The sequence below is a fragment of the Juglans regia genome, chromosome 7 (genome assembly GCF_001411555.2).
Source record: "Juglans regia cultivar Chandler chromosome 7, Walnut 2.0, whole genome shotgun sequence".
Taxonomy (NCBI): domain Eukaryota; kingdom Viridiplantae; phylum Streptophyta; class Magnoliopsida; order Fagales; family Juglandaceae; genus Juglans; species Juglans regia.
This window is the reverse complement of record NC_049907.1, coordinates 43,429,018-43,453,851: the sequence shown is the minus strand read 5'-3', so window position 1 is coordinate 43,453,851 and position 24,834 is coordinate 43,429,018. Positions and strand designations below refer to the sequence as shown.

Genomic DNA, 24,834 nt, shown 5'->3' with positions numbered 1-24,834 from the left:
AAAAAAATAGATATTCCAATGTGGAGATTTATTTGAATGGAATAGCTAAAAGTTAAATTTCTCTTACATTCATAAAAAAATGTCATTTAATTTTAACTAATCCAATGAAAATGCTAATTAGGCCATTTAGTACATTTTCATTACCATTGTCCTATAACTATATTATTCAAGTTCCTATAACTATTATTATTTTTAATATGTTTAAATGATATTAAATTATTGAAAGATAAATAAAAAATAAAAATAATGTTTCAATAATTTGATATTATATCAAAAAAGTGAAATGATTATATCTTACGCCGCACGCGGACTAGTTCAAGAAAAGCCCATAGTTCTACTTCTAAGGGTCGGAACGTCTCTCGGGTTACAAAACGATCGGGCGGGCGTTCAAAGAATCAAAACCGACCTTTTAGCACCACTATATAACTCACCGACGCCGTATTGCAACTCGGCGACTTTTCTATTCATTCTTCTTCTTGGTGGACTTGGAGGACGACCTGCATATCAAGTCGCCACTACCGGCGGCCACACCACTCCGGAGATCCTTTCGAGATTGTTTCGCTCTTTCAGGTTTGTTTCTTCCTCGAGTTTCTTTTAGCTGTTAGACCTTTTAGCCGTCGTCTTCAACAAGCTATTGTCGCACCGAGAGTGGTATGACCATGACGGTGATTGAATCCAAGATCATTGGTTGTTGCTGGGGGTGGATTTCTAGGGCTTATCTTTTCGGTTCAATTTCGACATTGTGTGCTGGGTTGGCCGATGGATCGGCGATTAGGTTCTAGAATTTCGCGTCTATTTGATCAGGGATTTGAGGATCGGAATTTTGTGGGGAATTTCACTACCGTTATTCTTGAAGCTTTCAATGATCGCGATTATCCAAATCCGATCATGATTGGATGCTCGGCCATTAATAGAATTCCAGATTCCTGGGGTTTTCTTTTTCAATTTTTCAAGGACATATCTAGGATTTACTCAAGAATTAGTGGATTATTTGGATTTATAAATTCATGGGATCGATGGTTAATCTTTGTTAAGAATCTGTTTTTGATAACTGTGGGTATCCGATCCAGCTTGCACGCACCTCGACTAATCCCATTGGGCCTGAAGTTAACGATCAGGTAAACCTCCAGTGGCCCTAAAGGGACTCGAATTGGTGACCATTGGGGAGCATCCCCAAGGCCGGACCAGCTGAGTTACCCCTCAGGGTTAAGAATTGTTAAGAATTATCCGATTTTATGTGCTTTTGCTCAAGCATCGGTGGCATCGGTGGGATTGTAAATTCAGGGAATCAGTGATCAAGGTTTTATAATCTTAGTCATGGGTTTTTTTGGCTTTATTTGTGATTTTAGTCGATGCTCGTGTTCATGCTATTCAAGAAATTCCGGTTTTTTTGGAATTGCTAGAACAGAGTATGCACTTATCTGGGATTTTAAAGATTTGGGGTTTCTGATTTGGATCTTGGTTGAAGGTAGAGTCATTTGATTTTGGCTGCTTCCCATGGATTGCTTGTTTCATTTTTTTCCTATTTTTGTTTATAGTATGGTGATTAAGACTGCTAGGAGAGATTTAGAGACAATGGAAAGATCCGGTTTTTTCAAACTCCACGGAGATCCTTCAAACAGCAACAGTATGTGCATCTTTTGGCTTAAAGGTAGATGCCACAGAAACCCATGTCGGTTTGCTCATGGTGAAATGCCGCACGAAACCACCATTCCCAGTTTTGCAAAGCAATCCCATGCATTACCTGCAGATCATCCCAGGAAGAGGTCTTACTACCAGACATCCAATTATACCCTGGTTTTGAGGAATGGAGGAAAGGTCTTAGGCAGTAATGTTGCTGAGATGTTACCAGAAAATCTTCATAAGAAATCCCCTAAAAGTGTTCCTAGGAAATCCCCGGAGAAGGTTATTAAAAAGTCTTCAGAAAATGTTCATAAAGAGCCTCCTAAAGATGATTCAGAGAAGTCCTTGGGAAATGTCGTTGAGAAGTCCTCATCAAAAACTGTTGTTGAAAAGTCTGCGCAAAATGATCCAAAGAAGTCCTTGGAAAGGGTCTGTCAGTTTTGGGTACGGGGTAACTGTATGTATGGTGATCAGTGCCATAACCTGCATTCTTGGTTTCGTGGCGATGGATTTATGATGTTGGCAAAGCTCCAAGGGCATGAGAAGGTACGTGTTAGCTGACTTTGACTCGTCCTTTGTGGTAGGATAAATTTTCGGAATCTGGAATTTGATTGAATGTGAACTTAACTTATTTATGCCTATGTGAGGCTTGGCTTTGTTTAATTGTTTCATTGTTTGGATAAAATAAACTAGACATGTTGCAAGGTCTTTCCCCACTAGAAAGTTGAGGGTTATATATTCATTGTGTGATATATTCTATGAAATTTTCAGTTTAGAGAATGATGGTTTATGGAAAATACATCTTAGAAAAAGCAAGTTTTTTGCACTGTGAAACTCTTTCCCTGTCCCAATCTAAACTCTTGAAGGTTTGCGTCTTCCTTTGATATTGACCAACTCAGACAACAAACCAGTAGAGATTCTGTCAGGAGTAGGAAAGTCAAGTCATGCAAGTTTTACTTTATTTTACAATAAGTTGTGTGATATGCGTATATTTTGTTTTATATATATTTATGATCTTACGAATCCTTTTATATGGGTTTTTTTTTGACAGGCTGTCACTGGGATTGTGCTTCCTGAAAGAAGCAACAAGCTTTATTCAGGTAGTAGTGATGGAACTGTTCGGCTTTGGGACTGCCATTCTGGTCAATGTGCTAGTGTGATTAACCTTGGTGGCGAAGTTCGGTCTATTATTTGTGAGGGTCCATGGGTCTTTGTCGGCATGTTAAATGTTGTAAAGGTAAGTGTTATTCTGAATTATGTTTCTATTTTCTCATTTTCTTATTGCTGTCATTTAATATTGGTTTGCTTGGCTTGAGATGTGAGCTGATTTGGCATCTTGGGGTGTTGTAGGTCTGGAATACTGATTCAGCTGCTGGATACTGTCTCAATGAACCTACTGGACAAGTCAATGCCTTGGAAGTTGTTAAGGATTTGCTTTTTGCAGGAGCAGAGGTAAACTACTTTGCTAACAGTTTAAAATTCTTGGGTTCCATAACTAGCTTTGTTCTTTCAAGTGGTCTAACGTGGGCAATTCTATTTAGGGTTTTTCTAATAAATTTTTTTAGCTGTTTGAGAATGAACTTATCTCTTGTGAAATTGAAAATAATTTGATGTTTTAAGTGAGATCCATGTGCTATTTCATCAATGTTTATGTCTACTTCCTTTTTGCATTATTGTTCTGCATGATGCTCATAGTCTTACAATGCTTATCTGAAGGACGGTGTTATTTACGCATGGAAAGGTAGTTATGAAGCTAATCTTACTCTTCAATTGGCTGCTACCCTTAAAGGCCACACACTTGGCGTAACATCTTTAGTTGTTGGAGGCAAGAGCCTGTACTCTGGTTCTCTGGACCATACAATAAGGGTAAGTGTGTGGCTTACAACCTATTCTATCTGTTAAATCTCCTTTGTTGTAAGTAGTGATTTGAGAAGACAAGCCATTATTGGTTAAGATTCATTGATATTTTCTGTTATATTCACTTCTATTGCGTGGATTGCAAACTGTACAAGTATGATGAGGCCTATGTGTTGGAAACACTTGGTTGGATCCTTATCTGGTGGTGTAAACTGTTTTTTATTTTAAAAAAAAAAAAAGTCTTGCATAGAACCAATATGTTATGTTCTCCCCCATTTTCTTTTGCAAGCAGCCCTGCCATTTTGTTTTTTAGACATGATTGACTGCATGATTCTGTAACTTTTTTTTAAGGTTATTTGATCAATTAAGTTTTAGTATATAAAAGAGTCCTTTGCAAGCCAGAATGTATTGCCGTGATGCTGATACAGTTATAATTGCTTGACTAAGCGTTCTATAACTTCTTTTCTTCTGTGTGCGCAAGGGTCATATATGATGTTTTTTTAATGAAGATTAAAAAAAAAAAAAAGTCATTAGTTCTTTTCTTTGTTCTTTTTTATTGCAGGTTTGGGATCATGAGACTTTGCAGTGTATCATGACACTGAATGGCCATAATGATGTTATAACTTCGTTTCTTTGCTGGGACCAATATTTGTTTTCTTCTTCATTGGACTGCACAGTAAAGGTTTGGGCTGCTACTGAAGAAGGCAGCTTGGAAGTTGTCTACACACACAATGAAGAACATGTATGCTCTATAATCACTATTATTTTAGTTCTTTGTGTGCTTCACTTTTTCGGCTCTCTGCTCTATGATATGGATACATATTCGGCTCTCTCATTCATTAATCTAAGAACACTCATGCTCTCTCACATGCACCTTCATTGAGTAACTGCCAACTTTTCTATTATGAAGGATTATATTGGTGGCCTAAATTCTGTTTCTCATAATTCTGTTTTACCTTCAATAATTCTGCTCCATTGGGCAGCTTCTATAGATTTTAATGGGCTGAGTTGCATGATTCGTTTCTCTTTTTATATTTCTAGTTAGGTGTTCCTCGTCTTCTAATTTATTTAGGCATTACTTCGATTACTTAAAAAAAAGGTTTTTTACCTTCAATGCCTTACCTAGCTGTTACTTTAGAAGTCAATTTTATTTATTTATTTATGTAGAGAGTGAACCTTTGTTGGCTCTGATTAATTTTTCCAGAATTTTGCTTTTAATATGTCACATCCTTTGAATAACTTTATTACTCTTAGGTATTGCACTTGTATATGTCCCGTGTACTTGGACAATGCCTACTTATCTCATCATTAAAATTCTTCGGTTAAAAAAAAACTTTATTACTCCCCTGCTCTCTGATGGCATTATGGAAAGGGGGGGAAATTTAACTTTTAGTATCCTATGAGATAGCCACCTTAGCCCTTAACCTCTTTTATGCTCTAAGGATAAGGTTTGAGACCATTTTGCGCCTCCAAATTTTCCAGAAAGAAAATACAGAGAAGAAAACTCTATGGGCCTCATTGCCCCCAATAAGTATATCTGAATTAACATTGTTATTAGCAAAACATAGTATGTAGTTGAATATTTGAGATTCCATTAATGGATCCAGTAATGATGATTGTTTTATTACGTCAAAAGTTCAATAAAATATCGAGTTTGAAGCCTTATGTTGCAGTACCTGTATGGATACACTGTTTTTAGGGTAACTTCATAGACCAAATTGGTTGACATGACTTTGTGTATTACAGGGCGTTCTTGCACTTAATGGGATGACTGATACAGATGACAAACCGATAATGTATTGCTCTTGTGCTGACAATTCTGTGCACCTATATGAACTACCATCGTGAGTACGCTTTTCCCTTGCAACAATGTCCTCCCTACCCTCCTGGCTTCAACTAATATCTGTTGCTTTAGATTCGTTGACAGGGGCAGACTCTTTGCAAAAGAAGAAGTTGGAACAGTTCAAATCGGTCCTGGGGGCCTCTTTTTCACCGGGGATCGGACTGGTTTGTTGACAGTGTGGAAATGGTCAGCGGCGCCCAGAGTTGCAGTGACTGGAAGTTGAGACATGTTGAAGACCAGTCAAGCATTCTTTTTATTAGTTTGTGCGAGGATATGGTGAGATGGTGACATGATTTGAATAGCTTTTTAAGGGAAAAAATGTATTGGTCTGTGAGCTTTGGGAATTCGGGTTATTATGTACGAAAATCATTCTTAAGAATTTTCATCTTCTGTAAATTGATAGAGGATCCATTCACGAGTTGAAACTGACACAGTGAGAGAATGATATAATATGTATGTATGGTTTAAGTAGGAGATTCTCTCTACTTGGTCTCATCGTTTTGAATGCCCAAATCTTCCCATTCAAGTTAAATGCCTCACTTCTGAGTCATGCAACTACAGAAGACACGTGTAAAACGACAAGTGGGTGGATAACTCTAGACTTACGGAACACATTCATGCGTACCGGTGGGAAATTCCATATATAGGCTCGTTGACAATAGTGACAAACACAAAACTTTGAGAAACATGGGCATTAATTTTGCTTTCACCAAGCTTAGTAGTGTGAGATGGCTTCTGCATCAAAACTCCCAGAGCACACCATGCTTTCTGCTTCAGAACAATTGGAGCTACCCAGAAGTGCAAAGGTTTGGTTCCCCATATTTTTCAACATCAAGAACCAGAATCTGGTTCGTGCTCGCAATATGATTAAAATTGCTGCAGAAAGTGGCGCAGGATTGTTGTTTTACCTGTGAGTTGACTGAATATTCATGTGGTTGTGCCAATAGAAATGTAGTTTGAAAAATGTATTTGTTGATATTCTTGGAAGCATGATTAATATAATATCGATTTGCTTCTTCGCAATAAAGGAAATGTGGAATTGTCCAAAGATTTCTTTGCCAAATTCGCTGAGGACTTTGACAATGATGATGCAAATCGAAGCTGCTTCTTGCCATGGAATCACGATTGTTGGTGGGTCTGTGCCTGAATGGAGTAATGGTCGCTTGTATAATACTAGTTGTGTGTTTGGACCTGATGGGCAAAGCATAGGAAAGTGAGCACTTTAGACATCTAATTGAATTGAGATAATAAAGAGGAGCACGTGTTTCCTACATTGAAATTCTTCAATCACATTCAGAATTCTTGACGGAGAAAGTATATGCTCTTTGCAGATGCATCTGTTTGATGTTGACATTCCGGGAGATATAACATTGAAGGAATCTGACATATTCACTGCAGGAGATAAGCCTACCATCGTGGACAGAGGTAGGCATCTGGACTCAAACCTCAAATAACAATTCATACACCACAGATGCATATCATCCCCACTTCTGGGAGAGGAGGATTGACTCTCTACTTTCCTGCCTATCCACCCCAAGTGGATGTGGCTCGGTAAGTAGACATTAGGTGCCACACTAAGAGTTCTTCAAGTTGTACATGGTGTGAGATCAGTTTGTGATGTAACAAACAAGATTTGACAAGAATACTGTAAAAGCTTACCATCTATCATTAAGTTCAGCCAGATGATGATCAAGGCAGATGCTGGTTGTGTTGGAGTAGGAATTTGTCATGATATACGCTTCCCCGAACTTGCTAGGCTATATGCAGCAAAAGGTTAAATCCTTCTATTGAATTATATGCAGCGTGTGATATATACAATAAAGTCGTGGTTGGTATAAATGGCATGTATGCAGGTGCTCATATTATATGCTATCCTGGGGCTTTTAACATTAGCACTGGTGAATTGTTGTGGGAACTGATGAAAAGAAGCAGTTAAGAATATATAGCCGCATTCTGCTCAAGTTTAGTTTTTGTTTTGCTCTATGAATTGGGTATCTAACAACCAGAATTACTTATCTCTCTTTACAATCAAATTATATCCAAATCTCAGGGCAGCAGATAGCCAGGTAGGTACTAAAAAATTCATATCTCATCAAAATTCTCTTTATAGATTGATTGCATGCAATTTCACCCTCCAGAGATTCTTGTAGTGGCTATGCAATATGGGGCCAGTACTCTACCCTTGTTGGACTGGTATCAAAGTTTTTAGACTCAAATTACTTACTTTTTATGAATAACGAGGATGGTAAGGTAAATCAATCACATGCACGAAAGGTTTACTGTGTAGAAATTGTTTTTGTTTTCCTGTTCAAAAGCAGTCTGGTGAGATAATTGCTACCTCGGGGCATGAAGAGAATGTGATAGTTGCTGAGATTGATTATTCCAAGATTGAACTCCAAAGGTGGTATATTTCATTTGCTATCATATATTCTGAAACTTTAAACTCAGTTCCATTTTTTTTTTTAACAAGGTTATGGATATATGCAGGAAAAGCCTTCCACTTGACAAGCAAAAGCGGGGAGATATTTACCAGTTTGTTGATGAATGTGAAGAACAAAAGCATCAGAAGAATGAGCCTTATGAAGAGGAGATCCACTCGCAATAATAGCATTCCTTTGTAAAACCTCCTACTTGGATCTTGGATCTCACGCTCATGATAATTACTCTGTAATGTTTCTGAAACGTTGGTCCTCATCTACGTTCCTTTGTACTTGCCTTGAAGCATTTGTGCAAGCAGTCGTCATCTCAGTACGGGTATCATTTGAATGAACTTAATTTGTATGAAATAAGTTATTTTGTAAAGAAAAAATTAAAACTTTATATATTGTAAATAAAATTTTGTTAAATCAGTGTGGATTATGTCTTACACACTCACTAGAAAATATACTCGTATATAACATATTAAAGTGACTCTAGCACACATCATTAAAGTACCGTTTGGATAGTGAGTTTAGATAATAGTTAAAAATTAAATAAAATATTATTATAATATTATTTTTTAATATTATTATTATTTTAAAAATTGAAAAATTTTAATTATTTATTATATTTTATAGAAAAATTTAAAAAAATTATAATTCTGAAATTACACACTCTTATTATCCAAAAGAAGCCGAGAGTCATTGTCTATAGGGGTGCTACCCGCCCCTTACGGGGCCGGGCCACCCCTTCCCTTCCCAGTCCTCGTCCCCCGCATGGGTAGGGGTGGAGAATTTTCCCCCATAATCCGCCTTCGTCCATGCAGGGGCGGGGTACCCCGTCCGTTGCACAGGGTGCAGGGGTGGACCTCCATCCGTCCGCCCCTTCTCCTACCCTCCCCTCCCCTTTTCGGCTCCTCCAATCGATTACAACAAACCCAAACATCAGAACAAGTTACAAACTCAGATCAATGGAGATTTATCTATCTCGGTGTCTTTTACAACAATAAACAAACCCAGATTAAGAGAGATTCATCTATCTCGACGTCTGTTACTTTCATGGCAAATGGAATTGATTCCTCTCAATGGTGTCTGTTACAACAAACTCAATCGAGTCCTCTCAATCGACGTCTGTTATTTTCATGACAAACGAGATCGAGAGAATTTAGGATGAGAGAGATTGAGAGAGTTCGAGACAGTTCGGGATGAGAGAGATCGGGAAACTGAGTTTTGGGGGGGGTTTTGGTTGGCCGGGGCAGGGGACTTACGGAGCGGGGCAGAGGGTCCCGCCCCTTGTCAGTGCAGAGCAAATCTCCCACCCCACCTAGGCGGGGACAGGGATGGGGGAACGGGGCAGCCACCACCCGCTGCCTACCCCTGATTGTCTATAAATTTAAGCTAATTGTATTTGGGCTGTGCTGCGCATCAGCCGGAAGCCGCAGCACACCCTTCATAAATTATTTATTTATTTATTATTATTTTTTTCACCCAACACTTTAGGTGTGCTGGGGCTTCTTCACACAGTAGTGTGTGAAGAAGATTTATTCATTGTATTTTTAAACTAATTAGTTTAAAATTTTAAAAAGGCATGGGTTGAGAAAGTTAAAAGACATGCGTCAACCTAAACACGTACGGTCATGAGAGAAGACGACGACCGGCGGGAAGAAACAGAAACAAAACCCCCTGAATACGTTGTCATGTCCGGTCGGACTCCTGAGAGACATTGATTGAAGTTCATGTTACCCACTCGTACTGCAAACCTCCGCTCATATTACGACAGTCCAGGATTCATCACCCACTTCATCCGCGCGAGCAAAACCGTTAGCCAACTGAAACAAACCCACACCGTCTTACTCAAAACCCTAATTAAGACCCACCATTACAACCACCTCTTAACTAGGTTTCTCATCCAGCTCCTCCAGTTTCCCGGTGACAACCTCTGCTACGCATGCCTCCTGTTCGACCAAATACCCCACTGTAAAAGCCAGTTCCTTTGGACCTCCCTAATTCGCTCCCATGTCTTCCACGATCATTTTAGCCGATCCCTCTCTATTTACGCTAGAATGCACTGGGTGGGTGTCTCGCCAACTGGGTTCACCTTCTCTTCGGTGCTCAATGCTTCCGCTCGCATCCCGGCAATCTCTGCAGGAAAACAGATCCATGCTAAAGTTTTGCGATCGGGTTTCTTGGGAAACAAGTTCGTACAAACTGCGCTTCTTGATGTGTATGCGAAAAGTGGGTTCGTATCGTGTGCGCGGGATTTGTTCGATAGAATGGATGATAAAGATGTTGTGACTTGGACGGCCATGATATGTGGGTATACGAAGGTGGGTATGATGGATGAGGCTCGGTTGTTGTTTGATAATATGGGGCAACGCAATGAGGTTTCTTGGACCACAATGGTGGCTGGGTACGCAAATTATGGTGACATGAAAGCAGCCAGGAAACTGTATGATGGCATGCAAGAGAAAAATCCGGTAGCATCGGTTGCAATGATAGCTGGCTATGGGAAATGCGGCAATGTAGTCGAGTCCCAAAAAATGTTTGATGAGATAACGGTGCCAGGTGTGTCATGTTGGGCAGCAATGGTGGCTTGTTATGCACAGAATGGATATGCTACAGAAGCCATTGAAATGTATAAGAAAATGAAGGAAGAGAATGTAAAAATCAATGAGGTGGCGATGGTGGGGGCTATCTCAGCATGTACGCAATTAAGCGACATTGAAATGGCGAACATATTAGCCAAGCATATGGAGGAAGGGTGCTGCAGTAAGTTATTGTGATGATTCTGCTGTCGTTATGAGTTTCAATTTTACATATTGTTATTTGTTTGTGAACGATTGTTTTCTATTTTCCTCATCTGTTGAATAATCGCAGATCGGACACACTTTGTATCCAATGCATTCATCCACATGTATTCAAAATTTGGAAGGATAGACAAAGCAAGGGATGAATTTAACAGAATGAGCGACAGAGATGTGATATCTTACAGTGCATTGCTCACAGCCCTTGCTGACCATGGGAAGACCCAAGAAGCTTTGGATGTTTTTTCAGAGATGCAGAAAGAAGGAATAAAGCCAAATCAGGTCACATTTATTAGTGTCCTCAATACATGTAGCCATGCAGGACTAATTGAAGAAGGGTGCAAGTATTTTAAGCTGATGACTGAAGTGTATTCCATTGAGCCATTAAATGAGCACTATGCTTGCATGGTTGACCTCCTTGGAAGGGCCGGGCAGCTTGAAAAGGCATATAATCTTATAGTGGGCAATGTAGGTAATGCGGATGCAACGATTTGGGGTGCATTATTATCAGCTTGTAAGGTTCATGGTAATGCTGAATTGGGTGAGATTGCAGCCAGGCATCTGTTTGAAATAGAGCGCGACAATACGGGAAATTATGTGCTTTTGGCAAATACTTATGCATCAATGAATAAATGGGATGATGCAGAGAGACTGAGGCAGATGATGAGGGAAAAAGATATGAGAAAAATTCCTGGGTGTAGCTGGATTTAGAAACTTCCTGCAAACTTATGGTATCAATATAATGGAACATGTGAAGTGTCTTTACCAAGCGATTTGCCTCTTTGATTTCCTTCTGCATAAATCATAGAAGTTACTAGGGCACACTGTAGTGATAGCTTGTCTTTAAACTGAAAACATGTCATTGAGATAACGAAATTATATGAGAGCCCATCAGAATTTGTCAAGCACTGCACATTCTATCATTGATTCATTCATGAAAAAAACGGCAAGTCATTTTCAAAACTCGTCTCCCTTTGTTGCCCATATGTTGGACCTCCTTATAATCGATGCTGTGACAAGGGGCGTGGGGATTAGAAAAACTCAAAACGGCAAAACCCCAACAGATGATAAAAGAATATAATTAGGAGCTCTTACAAATTACACTGACCTGAACAATTCGAAACAACTAAATCGTGTTCTAATGTAACACGTATTTTAGTTGAGATCAGCTCCTCAATGACGACAGATAATTAAATGGAGTTATATATCCATTTTCATTACAATTAACTGATAAAAAGCCGGGGTGTAGAACCGGGGCCCATTTTTTCTCAATCTGGTCTGAAACCCAAAATTCGGGTGTATGGTCTAAAACCCAGAATTCGGGTGTATCCGGCCGTTAAGAGAAACCCGGATCCGGTTTTATGACCTGCTTATCCATAACCGGATCTCTTTTTTTTTTTTTTTTTTTTTAAATATGCTTCCAATTAGTTATGATGTGAAGAATAGTAACATTGTATTAGTCTAATTAGTTATGATATATTATTATTTATTTTGTTCTTTGTAAATTAATATTTTGCATTGTGATGTAATAATAATATTATTTATTTTTCATTGTTATTTATTTTATTTTTTAAAAAATTTTTGAAAAAGTGTTTAAATTATTATTAATTTTTAAATCAGAGCAATTTAAACGTGATATCATAATTTTTTTTAAAAAAAGTGCTATAAAAATATTTTTTAAAGTTTAAGCAATTTTTTTTTTCAAATATTAATAAATCCAGTTACAATCTGGATATCCAGATTAAATCCGGTTATCTTCAATCCGGTTATCCTCCCGAATTAATACAGACGGCCCAATTTTTTGAATCCAGATCCGATTAATCCAGACGGCCCAGATTTTCACCCAACACAATAATTTCATCGCAGTCGCTGGCACAGGTATAAACTTATAAATCTATTCAGATTCTCACCGCGAGGGTGAATGCAGCCGGTTTTTCACCCATAGGATCTGAAAAAATCTAATTCTAAAATAAAATGATTGTTTTTTTCAACCCAAGATTCTCGTTTCCTTTCCCTCGTTTTGAAGATCCAATAAAAAACTTATGAATACAAAATCTGCTAAACTAAGCTTGTCATTATAACCAGCTGAGAATGGTCTGACGTACAGATTTGAGAACTTCATCATGAACACCTCAAAAATATATCTTCCATGCCGTCAATGTAATTATGTCTTCAATGGAGCTTTTTTCTCCCTATCAGATATCCGAGCAGGCGCTGTAGAATGCGACTTAAACCGACCTCTTCCTCCCTCTTCCGTTTCCTGGTTAATGCAAATCACAAATGATTAGTTTCTTTATTTAAACCACACGAGTAATGCTATATACTAAGCTTGTCATAGTGAGATAATGGTGTAAATAAGAAAAATCGTGAAAACTGTGGGAGCAGTATTTATTAAAGAATCTCGGGTCCAAGTTCAATGATGAAGCAGCCATGAAGAGTTTGCAAGTAAATATGCCTCCCCATCAGACTGCTAACCAAAAGAAATAGCTTTACATATACCTTTTTCTTAACAATCTGAACTACATCCTCATCTTGAAGAACATGACTAAGGCCACAATGCTGTGGGTAGTGCCTCGCACTTGTACCCCAAGCTAGCACATACTTCACATCCTTAACCAAACTTCTGTGTATGTGGTTACAAAAGTCTTCAACAGTGCAGCCACCTCGATCCTGAAATCACATACCAAGAGTGATGAATTAAAAAAAAGGATGAAAAACAAGAAACTCCAATACATAGATAAATCCACCAATTAAGAGAGATCTGAACAGAGGCGGGTGCAACATACAGCAGAAAGAACAACAGGATCTGCAAAATCAGGTTGCTGGCCTTGTGGCTTCGTGTAAACTCTTACAAGCCCCATTTCATCCCACATTTTTGCAAGTAGTCTGTCGAAGTTGAGCTGCATAAGCAATTAGATGAGCTGTATCGGTTATTAAACCATTCACATAAAATGAAAACCAATATGTAATATAATGCAAAAACTAACTAGGCCTTATATCATTTGTTTGGGCGTGCATTAGATGAGGGGTAACATGTGTTTTGCTGGTATTGAACAAAATGGGAACAAAAACACATTTTGCAAGGAGAAAATCCACTAATCCACTCAATATCATCGCTGCTGGTATTAGGAATTGATATGTTTGCTCCAAAGTTCCATACTTAAACCACTCAAAACTTAGCATATATTAGAAGCATAAAACCTACCTTCAGATTGCAACTAATGACAACAGAATTAGGTTGCCGGGCTAATTTGTCAACATCATCGATACCGATAACGTCTATCTTGTTGTAAACATATATACACTTCATGTATTTACGGTTTCCCTCAATGACATCTATAAGATCATCCACTGTGGCATCCTCACGAAATAGCAGCTGCAACAAAATCAGTGAAGAACTTACAACTTTAAGGTGTGGACACTTAGTGGATAAAAAGTAATATGCAAGAGAAACAATCATTCTAAACACAAGAAGATCAGACTAAGCTAGACATGTAAACAACTTTGTATCTGGTAACCCGCACCTGCTAACTAGTTCACAATCCAGTCTTCCTCATTTTTTTTGTTTGATTAGTACAATCCAGTCTTCCTCTGTGAGGTTTAGAATCACAACCCTTATCTGCTTTCTACATTTTTTCAATTTTTCCTTCTTTGTTTACTTATTTCTACTTACATATTTGCATATGAGTTATGTGGGATCCAAGGATGGATAGTTCAAAACGGGTCTTTAGACAAAACCTGACAAGTGTGAATCAGACAATTTTTAAGGGTAAATTAAACATGCTGAGATAAAAGTAAAAGATGCAAGCAGAAAATCAGAAGAGGAAGTTATATGCGAAGGTGAAATTAGAAGTTGCCATCAACGATAACTTTTTCTCAAGACATGAAGATGCTATAAGAGATACTCCACACAGTTACTCAATTAAGCAATAAAATTCTCCTATAAATCATTTTTAACACCATTGATGGTGCAAAAGCATGAACATAATTGATCCAAGTTCAAAATGAGTACCTCTGCATTGTGGATTTTGTATTCGTGCAAAATTTGATAACAAAGCTTTTCATCCACATGAGTTAAAGGAAGAGTGCTGTTGAATGAAATGCCTCCAGTTTTTTTCTTTTTGAAGTATATCTGCCAATAAAACAAAATTATAAAGCCAGCCAAGGTTCCAGTAGATGGACAAACAAATCGAAGAGAAGAATCAATGCAGGTGAAAAGCTTCAAACAAAAACTCTTGAGAATGTTGATATTCCATAAACATCCTTTTTTTATCCATAAGAGTGAGATATTCCATAAACATTCTTGAAAATAACGTACTTGAGGAGGTCTCTTGTTAAGACGCAAGCCCACAGCTTCCAGTTCCTTTGTCAATATCTGCCGATGTCCCTCACTCTGAAACATTTTTTTTTACAGAAAATCAAAATAACATAATCCAAAATTCAAAAGTGCAAAATAGTATAACTAATAGCAGCACAAGGTAGAGAAAAGAAACGAATTTAAATGGAGAAAATTAATGGGAAAAGGTTGAATTTAGACAGTAAAACTAAAGGCTGGGAAAGTGCAACAGTACAGGAAGAAGTACCAAATAGCTGAGTCATATATGTGAACAGGTAACACACAAAAAAAAAGTATATTGGACCCAGTAGAATACCCATGGGTAACCAGTAGATCCCCAAATTCTGGCACTATATCTATGGATTCCTCCCACGTTCATAATAGATGGTTTTGAATATCCCAACTGGGGACAAACTTTCACGACTGAACCATATAGGTCGGTCTGCTAGGTGACCTAATCACTAGTGCTAGAAAGATACTTACCTTTGAGGCATCAAGAACCATCAACACAATGTCTGAAGACTTGGAAACAGCAATAACCTGAGAGAAACAGTCATCAAATTATTTAATCTTCATGACACCAAGATATATTAAGAAGATTGTAAATGAAAGAATCAAGTGACCATTAAAAATGTCATCTATATTTGATTTAAGACAAAAAGACAATCACACAAAGCTTATCAAACATCCTTTTCTAGTAGCTTTTAAGATTACTTTCATATACAAATGATTCATAATTATCCAGGATAAAAAGCAGTTGAAGGATTTTACCTGCCTCCCACGTCCCTTGCCTTCAGATGCACCTTCAATGATACCAGGAAGATCGAGCAACTGAATTTTAGTGTCATTGTAGTGTATAATCCCAGGAATGCAAGTAAGTGTTGTGAACTCATAAGAAGCAGCTTCTGAATGAGTGCCCGTTAACATGGTTAAAAGTGTCGACTTCCCCACACTGCAAACATATTAGGAACAGAAAGTTCTTCAGACATACATATTGTTTTTTGATAAGTTCAGAAAGAAATGTCTGTTGCATGTTGTCAGATCCACCAGAAGCATTTGGTGAAAAAAACATAGCAAAAAGTTCGCTATCTTCTGCATACATGCATTTGGTGGCTTATAGAAAGTTCTGCATACATGTACGTGAGAGAAAGGGGGAGGGGGGGCGACTTAGCTTTTGGCCAAAAATCACAACAAAAACATAGCAAAAAGTTCGCTATCTTCTGCACACATGCATTTGGTGACTTATAGAAAGTTCTGCATACATGTACATGAGAGAAAGGGGGAAGGGGGTGACTTAGCTTTTGGCCAAAAATCACAAAGAAAAAAGTTGGTCCTACATTACTTTTTCGACATTTATTAAAAGATTATATGCATGCCCAGTTCATGAGATGGCAAACCTTGGAAATCCTATTAGTGCAACACGTCCATGTCCAAACTTGGTAACTTCAAAACCCTCTCCACCACCACTAGAACCCTGTTTCATAGTTCAAACTAACAATAAAAACTGCACCTTGAACTTGTTAACAAGCCTACACTGATGGGAAGGCCATAAAAAGTACATGAAATTTAAAATATGAAAGAAACAAAAGAAATAAGGCTAGCAAACACTAAATCTTAAAATTACAAGATGCCACACATGCTAGCATTTCTTCCTTGAACGAGCACAAAAATATAGAATTATGTGATAATTAATCTGGATTCAACCGTTAACATAGGAAACTATGGGCTTGTTTGAGTGTATTTAAAAAAAAATATTAAAAGCTGTTTTAAAAGGGAAAAAAAACTTACAATTATGATGTTTTCACTGGTTTTGTTAAATAAAAAACAATTTTTTTCTTCAAAAGCGTTTTCTTTTCAAGAATTATTCTCATAAACAGTTTCAGAAAAGCATACGTATACCGCATTTTGGAAATATTTCTGTTTCCTTTTCTTTTCTTTCTTTTTTTGAGAATTTAGAAACAGGAACCAACCACTAGCATACCTTTGGAGGCTCCAACAATTGCGTCCTTAGCTTTGCTATCTTCGCTTTGAGCTGACCAAGATGATATTCTGCATATTGAATTGACCAAAGTACATTTTACCCACTAAATAAAAACATCTTACTAAGAATCTCAATAAGGGTAGGCATAATTAAAGAAAAAAATTATATCAAAGACTGAGATTTGGACAATAGTAATTAAACAAAACGAAACTGGGAAAGACAGACAAACATAACATTAAAGCATGCCAGAATAAAAATCTCAGACTCATTAGTCACTAAGCATTCAATTAATAGTACCCGTTGCTTTGTTTTTTTGGGTCCGAGCCATCTCGGCTTCGATTTCTCGGATCTTTTCAATGATACCCATTTTTCCTGATCACTTCAGCTGTAACCACAAAAATCAATATAAAAAAAAAATGGTTTAACTTTTAGGGGTACAAAATTACAAATATTCTAGTAGTACTTTCGATAACCAGTCAAGTATAAGTTCACATAAAGTAGTGCTGAGAAATCATCGGAAGGAACAAAAAAAGAAAAAGAAAAAGGCAGCGTTAGAAACAATAGAAGAAGCCAATTCAATTCGATCCTCTTGTTCTTTTCTTGCGATTTCTCAGCAACCAAAGGAACCGTAAATCCTATGGATAAAAAGGGGGCTGATTGGTTTTCCTAAGCAGCTTATGTTAGTTGCATCGTCTGGAGCACAAATGAATCGCAGATAGAGAGTGAATAAATTATCACGTTTGGTGGATGACTCACCGTGACTCAGTTGCCGGCAATCTCAGGAGTGGATCGGAGAGGAGATATTTGCAAAATTGCAGTGACACGGGGGAGAAGTGGAAGAGTAGGTCTTGGATTATATGGAAGGGAAAGGAATTGCATGTGGCTCTATTAGAGGCCCAATCTTTGTGGCTCAATAACCAATTTCTACTAGGAACATTTTTTAAACCTACCCAATTAATTAAAATAAAAATCCACTCACAGAATTCACACACTAAGTTATTAACACGAAGATAAATGCTTTAATTATATATAAATTTTATAAAAATAAATTAATAAATTGAGTGTCTTGATATAATATATTTGATTGTAAAACTAATTTTATTATAAAGTACATTTAACATACCATATAAAGTTGTGTCAGCTTGTATATTTATTTTTATAGAATCTTTTTATAGATATAACACTTATCTAATATGAAAACTTTATCCTATCAATTTATAAATAAAACTTATACTTTAATTTTTTTTTATAATTATTCAGATCTTACCACAAGTGATGAGTTTATATATTAGCTTACAAGTAATAGTTATTGTTGGAATATGTTTCGTACTCCTATCATCTTCGAAAACCTACAACCTGAAGATAAAGGTGGCTTGGGTGGTAAGAGTCACTTCTGATCGTTATGGGCCTGGAAAGAAGGGAGTTGGTGGGGGACTTAGGAGTGGAGGAAAGAAGGCCCAATACTCGAACGGTATCTATTTTGGCTACAAATGGGTAGAACAAAATAGAGGTGGGCCTGAATGTAGTTGGGCCCAACAAAATAGGAGAAACTCGAACTAATGGAAGCCCACGTAAACTAGGCCGCTCATCAAGGCCTTAGTTCATGGGGCAGAAATAAACTTAGAGGCCGGCGACCCAGCCTGTGTGGAGAACGCATAAAGGGAGAGACCCGCGGCCCCTAATGGCAAGAGCTTCGTACCTCTACTGGCAAACAGTGCGCGACCCTTGCGGACAATGGAGGAACTATTGACGGTGGCACAGAAGTCGACGACGATGGTGGATAAGCAAACCGTAGGGGCCCTTCGTAAGGGATCTAGGTTAGGGGTGGACAGTGGGGGCCCGCCCCCCACTACCCCTCCCCCGTCCGCCCTGCCCCGCATGGGTGGGCAGGCTACCCCTCACCGCCCATGCTGGGGTGGGGTCCCCTGCCCCGCATGGAGGACCCATAGTAGGGGCGGGGGGTGGGCTGACCCCAGCGAGGCCCCGCCCCACACTCCGCTTCACACAGTCCCAAAAAAAAATTATTTTTTATATTTATATAAATAATTCATATAAATATATACAATTTGTTAAAAAGTTGAATTCAAGTTAATGGATTGCCTTGGCCTCCTAAGTCAACCTTTATATAGGAGGTAAAGGCAATACAATAGTCATACTTAAGCAATGTGAGACTTATACATCATTAACTTGAATTCAACTTCAAGTTTTTAACAAATTGTTTCTATCTATATACAATATATTTATATAAATATTAAAAATATTATTTTTTATATTAAATAAAGGGGTGCGAAGTGGGGGTGGGGCGCTGCTGGGGTCAGCCTGCACCCTGCCCCTCTAGGGATCTCCCATGCGGGGCCCCACCCCACGGTGCGGGGTAGCCCGCCCACCCATGCAGGGGCGGGGAGGACGGGGGTGGGGTAGTGGGGCGAGGGCCCCCTCTGCCCACCCCTACGTTCCGGTGAACAATGAGTCTGTCTGGAAGGGTAAAAATCTTTTTAAGGAGGAGGCGAGGGAGCCTATACCTCTGAATTACATGTTACTAGACAAGTATAATGTTTCGGACTGGGTTCTACACAAGGTGAAGGAAATTTAACATTGTGTGGGAATGGAATGTGAAGGCTTTGAGGAATAATTTATGGCTTTACTTACAGCCATAGAAGTGAGGCATATTTAGCTCAAGAAAGTCGGATAAAAAAAATAGAGGGAGTTGAAGAGGCTAACATGGTCACTAAATTATGAGGGCAGTTCTAGCCGAGATAGATCCAAAGGGAAGAGGCAGGTTTTCCCCTGATGAAGCCTAAAGTTGTGTCGTGGAATATCTGCGGGCTTAATGAAGCCAATAAGCGTCTCCAAATAAAAAACTTACTTTGTGAGTGAAAGGCGTACATAATATTCTTGCAGGAGACAAAACTGAGATTTATTTCTAAAAGAATTGTGCGAAGTATTTGGATCTTCGAGCATATGGATTTGGTGTACTTGGCATCGAATGGGGCGTTAGGAGGTGTATTGGTGATGTGAGATAAAAGGGTGGTAGAGAAAATGAAGGAATTCATAGGAGAGTTTACAGTGGCATGTTACTTTGTCTCCTTGTGGGCTTTTGCAAGTATTTATGGGTCAAATTTAGATAGTACCCAAAGAGCATTGTGGGAAGAATTAGCTAGAATACACAGTTGGTAGGACCTTCCATGGTGAATAGGTGGTGACTTTAATGTCATAAGATTTCCAAGTGAATGTTCGGGAGATAGTAGACTATGACCAGTAATGATGGACTTCTTTGAGTGTATATTTGACTTGAGCCTAGTGGACCTTCCTCTCATGGGGGGTATTTTCACATGGTCTAATAACCGTACATGGTCTCAACTGGATAGATTTTTTATCTCACCAGAATGAGAAAGTCATTATTAGGATGTAGGTCAAAAGAGACTACCCCATCTCTATTCGGATCATTTCCTTATTTTGCTAGATTGTAGAGGTATTCAACGATGGCGTTGATACTTTAAGTTTGAGGATATGTGGCTGAAAATTGAAAGCTTCATTGATAGAGTCAAGCAAGCTGAAAGCTCTAAAAATAAACGGTACCCCTAGCTTCATTTTTATAGGCAAGCTGAAAGCTCTAAAAATAGACTTAAAACTTTAGAATACTCAATCTTTCGGTGACATAAGAGAACGTAAGAAGATCAAGTTGGAGGAGATTCAGGAGTTAAAGAGGATACAAGAGGATCAGGTCCTTTCCTCGAGAGAGTTATCTTGGAAGACAAAGTTGGTTGCATATTTAGAAAGGGTTATCCTATTAGAAGAGATTTCATGGCTTAAAAAATTAAGAGCATTGTGGTTGAAAGAAGGGGATCGAAGCACGAAGTTCTTCCATATAATTGCTAACTCTCATAGGCAAACCAATTCCATTGAGATGTTGAAAATTGATGGAGTGGAATGTAGGGAGGGTGAGGTGATTCGAGAGCATGCTGTGGATTTTTTTGAACAGTTGTTTACTGAACAAGAGGGGTGGAGACCGAAGCTTGATGGCCTCAGTTTTGAATCTATTGAGCCACATGATGTATCTTGGTTGGAGAGGCCTTTTGAGGAGGTGAAAGTTCATGATGTGGTGAGGAGAATTGTCAAAGACAAGGCATCTGGTCCTGACGGCTTTTCTATGGACTTCTTCAAACATGCTGGGAAGTAGTGAAAGAGGATCTAATGAATGTGTTCCACAAACTATTCTTGGCTGGAAAATTTGAGAAAATCCTTAATGATACTTTTATTGCATTGATACCTAAGAAGGTTGGGGCTTTAGAGGTAAAGGAGTTTCAACCTATTAGCCTTGTGAATATAAGATATTTTCCAAGGTGCTTGCAAATTGCCTTGGGGAGGTTTTCGGGAAGATTATTACAAAACCCCCAAAATGAATTTGTAAAGGGTAGACAAATCTTAGATGTGGTGCTCATTGCCAATGAATGCCTGGACAACAAATTAAGAGATGACACTATAAGGATCCTTTGCAAGTTAGATATGGAAAAGACATACGGCCATCTTAACTGAGACTTCTTACTGTACCTACTTGGGAGGTGTGGATTTGGAGAGAGATGGAGGTTGTGGATCATATGGTGTATATCAAAATCAAAATTTTCAATTTAGATCAATGGCAACCAAGTTGGCTTTTTCAAAAGCACCCGAGGTTTAAGGCAAGGGGATCCATTGTCCCCACTTCTCTTTCTCATTGTAATGGAGGCGCTTAGTAGAATGATCTCGGCATTAGTTAATAATGATTTTATGGCTGGCTTCTCGATTGGTGACCCCAATATGGGTATTATTAATATTTCTCATTTGTTGTCTATAGATGATACATTAATCTTTTGCGAGGCAAACCAAAATCAAGTTCGGGCATTGAAGGCTCTTATACTCTATTTTGAAGCAATGTCCAGTTTGAAAGTGAATTTTGACAAATCAGAGATGGTACCAGTTGGAAAGGTCAACAACATAAGCCAATTGGCTAGCACACTAGGATGTAAGGTTTCTTCTCTTCCCATGAACTACCTTGGCCTTCCGTTGGGGGCTGCCTCAAGAGCTATTCTAATATGGGACATGGTGATTGAGAGGATAGAAAGGAGATTGGCAAGATGGAAGAGATTGTATCTGTCGAAAAGTTGCAAGATCACCTTAATTAAGAGTACGCTGTCTAATTTGCCAACTTATTTCTTGTCTCTATTCCCTATTCCAACAGGTGTGTCATACCAAATTTAGAAACTTCAGCGTGATTTCATGTGGAGTGGTGTGAGAGATAAATTCAAATTCCATTTAGTTGGTTAGGACAATGTATGCTCCCCAATCTCCTCTGATGGGTTGGATATTAGAAATCTGATAATTTTAAATCAAGCGTTACTTGAAAAATAGATGTGGATATATAATCTGGAACCAGAATCCCTATGGAAGTTGGTGATTGAATGCAAATATGGAAGTTTGTTGGGGGGTTTGGTGCACTATAAAGGTGAGTGGGGCTCGAGTGTGAGTATGGAAGCATATCATGCGCAAATGGGGGTTTTTACTCAAAACACAAAATTTGTTTTGTGAGAGGGCTATAGGATTATATTCTAGAGCGACTTATGGTGCGGAAACGATGCTCTAAAGGACCTATTCCCTCTATTTATCGAGTTGCATGCTAAAAAGAAGATTTAGTTACTGATCTCATGGTAACATCAGGGAAGCAAGTTCAATGAAACATCAATTTCAATAGGGCGGGTTAAGATTGGGAAGTGGACAACTTTGAGGTTTTTTTTTAGTCTATTGTATTCCACAAAACTGAGCAACCATCGAGCTGATATGTTGTAGTGGATACCCGCAGGCAAAAGTACATTCTCGGTTCGCTCCTTCTATAAGGCTCTCACACACTTGCTGAATAATCAGTTTTCATGGAGAAGGATTTGACGACATAAAGCACCTCTCAAAGCGGCATTTTTCACGTGGACAACTTCCTTGGGTAAGATCCTGACAACAGATAACTTGAGAAAATGTAGGGTGATCATAGCGAATTGGTGCTGCATGTGTAAGAACTCTAGTGAAACTGTGGATCATCTCTTACTACACTGCGAGATTGCTAGAGTATTATGAATGAAGTGTTCAACAGATTAGACTTAGTTTGGGTTATGCCCGCTACGGTAGATGCACTTTTGGCCAGCTGGACAAATTTAAGAGGCATTAGACAAATCAAAGTGGTGTGAAAAATGGTCATTGTCTGTATTCTGTGATGTCTGTGATGGGAGCGCAATGCACGGACGTTCGAAGACAATAAGCCCTCAATAGAGGAACTAAGAGCTTTTTTTATTAGAACCTTATGTATATGGGCCATAGCTATAGACTTTAATGGCCTCGATTTGCATGACTTCATTGTCTCTGTTGATTTCACATAGATAGAACGTACTTTTATATCTTCTTGTATACTTATATCAATATTTAATAAAATCGTTTATTTATATATAAAAAAAATTATACAAGATAAATGTCTCCGTTTTGTGGGAATTAGATTTCCGGCACGATTCCTTGCCATCTTTCCTGGGATGTAGTTTATTAGGAATCAATGCTAAAGATCATTGACCTCGTTGTTCGTTACGTCGTTAAATTTTCATTAAGGGTGTGTTTGGATGTTGAAGTGAGTTGAGTTGAAATAATAAAATATTATTTTTTAATATTATTATTATTTTAGAATTTGAAAAAGTTAAATTATTTAATATATTTTGTGTTGAAATTTGAAAAAATTATAATGATGAATTGAAATTAGTTGAGATGAGTTTGGCATCCTAACACGGCTATTTATGGGTTTCTTACCCTTGCGAATAGAATTCCATGATCTTAGCTAGGGGTGTAAATCTAAACCGGAAAACCTGACCGGACCGGACCGAACTGGACCGGTTTTACCTGTTTTGAACCAGTCCGGTCCGGAACCGGTTTTTAAAATGTAAAAACAGGCCGGTTCCAGGATTTTTTGGACTAGACCGAACCGGACCGGACCGGTTGATTAAAAAAAATAAAAAAATAATATTTTTATATATAAGTTTTATACAAAATATTTTATATATATTAAATATTAATATATATATATATATATAAGTTTTATATATAATGTATAATTATAAATTTTTATGTGAATTTTTATATATAACATATATATATTCATATATGAAATAATTTCTTATTATAATTTATAAATTATTACATAAAATGTTAATATTAAATCACTAAAATTTTATAACTAATACTAATATATAACTTATAACTATACCAATAGTCTAATATTAATACTATTATATAGTCTAATATATTAATAAAAGTATAAACAGTTTTTTTTAAATCAATTTTTTTTTTTTTTTTATAAACAAGTTTTTAATGACAAATTGTGAAATTTACATTTTAAAAAAACTGGAAAACCGGACTGGACCGGACCGAAAACTGGTAAAACCGAAAGTACCAGTTTAGGAGGGTAACCGGTGCGTAATCGGTTTTGAAAAATACAAAACCGGTACGTACCGGTTCGGTCCTAGATTTTATCCAAAACCGGACCGGACCGGTTACACCCCTAATCTTAGCTTTCGCTCGTCAAGCTCATGATTCTCAGGTCCACGGGACTCTGGTTCTTATAGTCCGGCCCAATTCTTCTGGGGAATATGCAGTCCAACAGGCAACAGTTATACTATTTTATAAAGGATAATACTAGTCTTCCCATTCGAAGCTCTCGCTTGGAGCTCCCATTGGGATTTTTTTTTTATTTCTTTTATTTTCTTTTATTTCTTAATTAAAAAATATTTTTTATGTAAATCCATGTATAAATATTAAATGTAATTTATTAGCGGATTCATTACAGTCCTACAAAAGAAAGTCAAAGTACAAATACGTTTTCATGTTAATTGAAACATGAAAATGAAGCTCGGCATTGATGAGATAGACTTCCATATGAACAATGTGATTAATGTGTTACTAAGCAAGCT

The 24,834-nt window shown here is 37.8% G+C and overlaps 5 protein-coding genes across 6 annotated transcripts; 4 read left to right on the top strand and 1 right to left on the bottom strand.

Annotated features, from left to right (window-relative positions):
- The first annotated feature begins 400 nt into the window (after positions 1-400).
- LOC109001994 (zinc finger CCCH domain-containing protein 48-like) lies at positions 401-5,855 on the top strand. Of its 2 annotated transcripts, XM_018979538.2 has the most exons (8): positions 401-570; positions 1,539-2,169; positions 2,675-2,860; positions 2,974-3,075; positions 3,340-3,489; positions 4,043-4,222; positions 5,227-5,324; positions 5,396-5,855. In XM_018979538.2, exons 2-8 carry the CDS (start codon positions 1,540-1,542, stop codon positions 5,544-5,546), a joined length of 1,497 nt encoding a protein of 498 aa, XP_018835083.2. In that variant the 5' UTR covers positions 401-570; position 1,539; the 3' UTR covers positions 5,547-5,855. The 2 variants fall into 2 exon arrangements, with proteins under 2 accessions (XP_018835083.2, XP_018835081.2); XM_018979536.2 differs by having other exon boundaries at positions 452-2,169.
- Positions 5,856-6,051: 196 nt separating this feature from the next.
- LOC109001937 (omega-amidase, chloroplastic-like) lies at positions 6,052-7,928 on the top strand. The gene is made up of 7 exons (XM_035691556.1): positions 6,052-6,171; positions 6,271-6,536; positions 6,621-6,748; positions 7,374-7,389; positions 7,462-7,516; positions 7,642-7,724; positions 7,811-7,928. Exons 1-7 carry the CDS (start codon positions 6,052-6,054, stop codon positions 7,926-7,928), a joined length of 786 nt encoding a protein of 261 aa, XP_035547449.1.
- Positions 7,929-9,343: 1,415 nt separating this feature from the next.
- LOC109001993 (putative pentatricopeptide repeat-containing protein At5g37570) lies at positions 9,344-11,420 on the top strand. The gene is made up of 2 exons (XM_018979535.2): positions 9,344-10,509; positions 10,618-11,420. The coding sequence occupies exons 1-2, from the start codon at positions 9,477-9,479 to the stop codon at positions 11,253-11,255; spliced, it is 1,671 nt and encodes a 556-aa protein (XP_018835080.2). The 5' UTR covers positions 9,344-9,476; the 3' UTR covers positions 11,256-11,420.
- Positions 11,421-12,488: 1,068 nt separating this feature from the next.
- On the bottom strand, positions 12,489-17,755 carry LOC109001992 (developmentally-regulated G-protein 2). Its single transcript, XM_018979534.2, has 12 exons — positions 17,618-17,755; positions 17,159-17,246; positions 16,862-16,929; positions 16,278-16,354; positions 15,652-15,832; positions 15,364-15,420; positions 14,863-14,937; positions 14,557-14,676; positions 13,750-13,920; positions 13,331-13,444; positions 13,044-13,214; positions 12,489-12,804 (listed from the first exon to the last, which is right to left on the bottom strand). Exons 2-12 carry the CDS (start codon positions 17,226-17,228, stop codon positions 12,709-12,711), a joined length of 1,200 nt encoding a protein of 399 aa, XP_018835079.1. The 5' UTR covers positions 17,229-17,246; positions 17,618-17,755; the 3' UTR covers positions 12,489-12,708.
- A 3,825-nt stretch (positions 17,756-21,580) lies between these two features.
- On the top strand, positions 21,581-22,099 carry LOC109001936. Its single transcript, XM_018979448.1, has one exon. It carries the CDS (start codon positions 21,581-21,583, stop codon positions 22,097-22,099), a length of 519 nt encoding a protein of 172 aa, XP_018834993.1.
- The last annotated feature ends 2,735 nt before the right edge of the window (positions 22,100-24,834 follow it).

Excerpts from the sequence above, each read along its gene's own strand:
- LOC109001993 (XM_018979535.2), top strand. The coding sequence starts at position 9,477 with ATGTTACCCACTCGTACTGCAAACCTCCGCTCATATTACGACAGTCCA. Across the intron at positions 10,510-10,617 it reads TATGGAGGAAGGGTGCTGCA|ATCGGACACACTTTGTATCC; the intron begins GTAAGTTATTGT and ends GAATAATCGCAG.
- LOC109001936 (XM_018979448.1), top strand. The coding sequence starts at position 21,581 with ATGGAGGCGCTTAGTAGAATGATCTCGGCATTAGTTAATAATGATTTT.
- LOC109001992 (XM_018979534.2), bottom strand. The coding sequence starts at position 17,228 with ATGGGTATCATTGAAAAGATCCGAGAAATCGAAGCCGAGATGGCTCGG. Across the intron at positions 16,930-17,158 it reads CCAAAAAAACAAAGCAACGG|AATATCATCTTGGTCAGCTC; the intron begins GTACTATTAATT and ends TTCAATATGCAG. Across the intron at positions 13,921-14,556 it reads ACAAAATCCACAATGCAGAG|CTGCTATTTCGTGAGGATGC; the intron begins GTACTCATTTTG and ends ATTTTGTTGCAG.
- LOC109001937 (XM_035691556.1), top strand. The coding sequence starts at position 6,052 with ATGGCTTCTGCATCAAAACTCCCAGAGCACACCATGCTTTCTGCTTCA. Across the intron at positions 6,537-6,620 it reads GATGGGCAAAGCATAGGAAA|AATTCTTGACGGAGAAAGTA; the intron begins GTGAGCACTTTA and ends AATCACATTCAG. Across the intron at positions 7,725-7,810 it reads TCCAAGATTGAACTCCAAAG|GAAAAGCCTTCCACTTGACA; the intron begins GTGGTATATTTC and ends GGATATATGCAG.
- LOC109001994 (XM_018979536.2), top strand. The coding sequence starts at position 1,498 with ATGGATTGCTTGTTTCATTTTTTTCCTATTTTTGTTTATAGTATGGTG. Across the intron at positions 2,861-2,973 it reads GCATGTTAAATGTTGTAAAG|GTCTGGAATACTGATTCAGC; the intron begins GTAAGTGTTATT and ends GGGGTGTTGTAG. Across the intron at positions 5,325-5,395 it reads CACCTATATGAACTACCATC|ATTCGTTGACAGGGGCAGAC; the intron begins GTGAGTACGCTT and ends CTGTTGCTTTAG.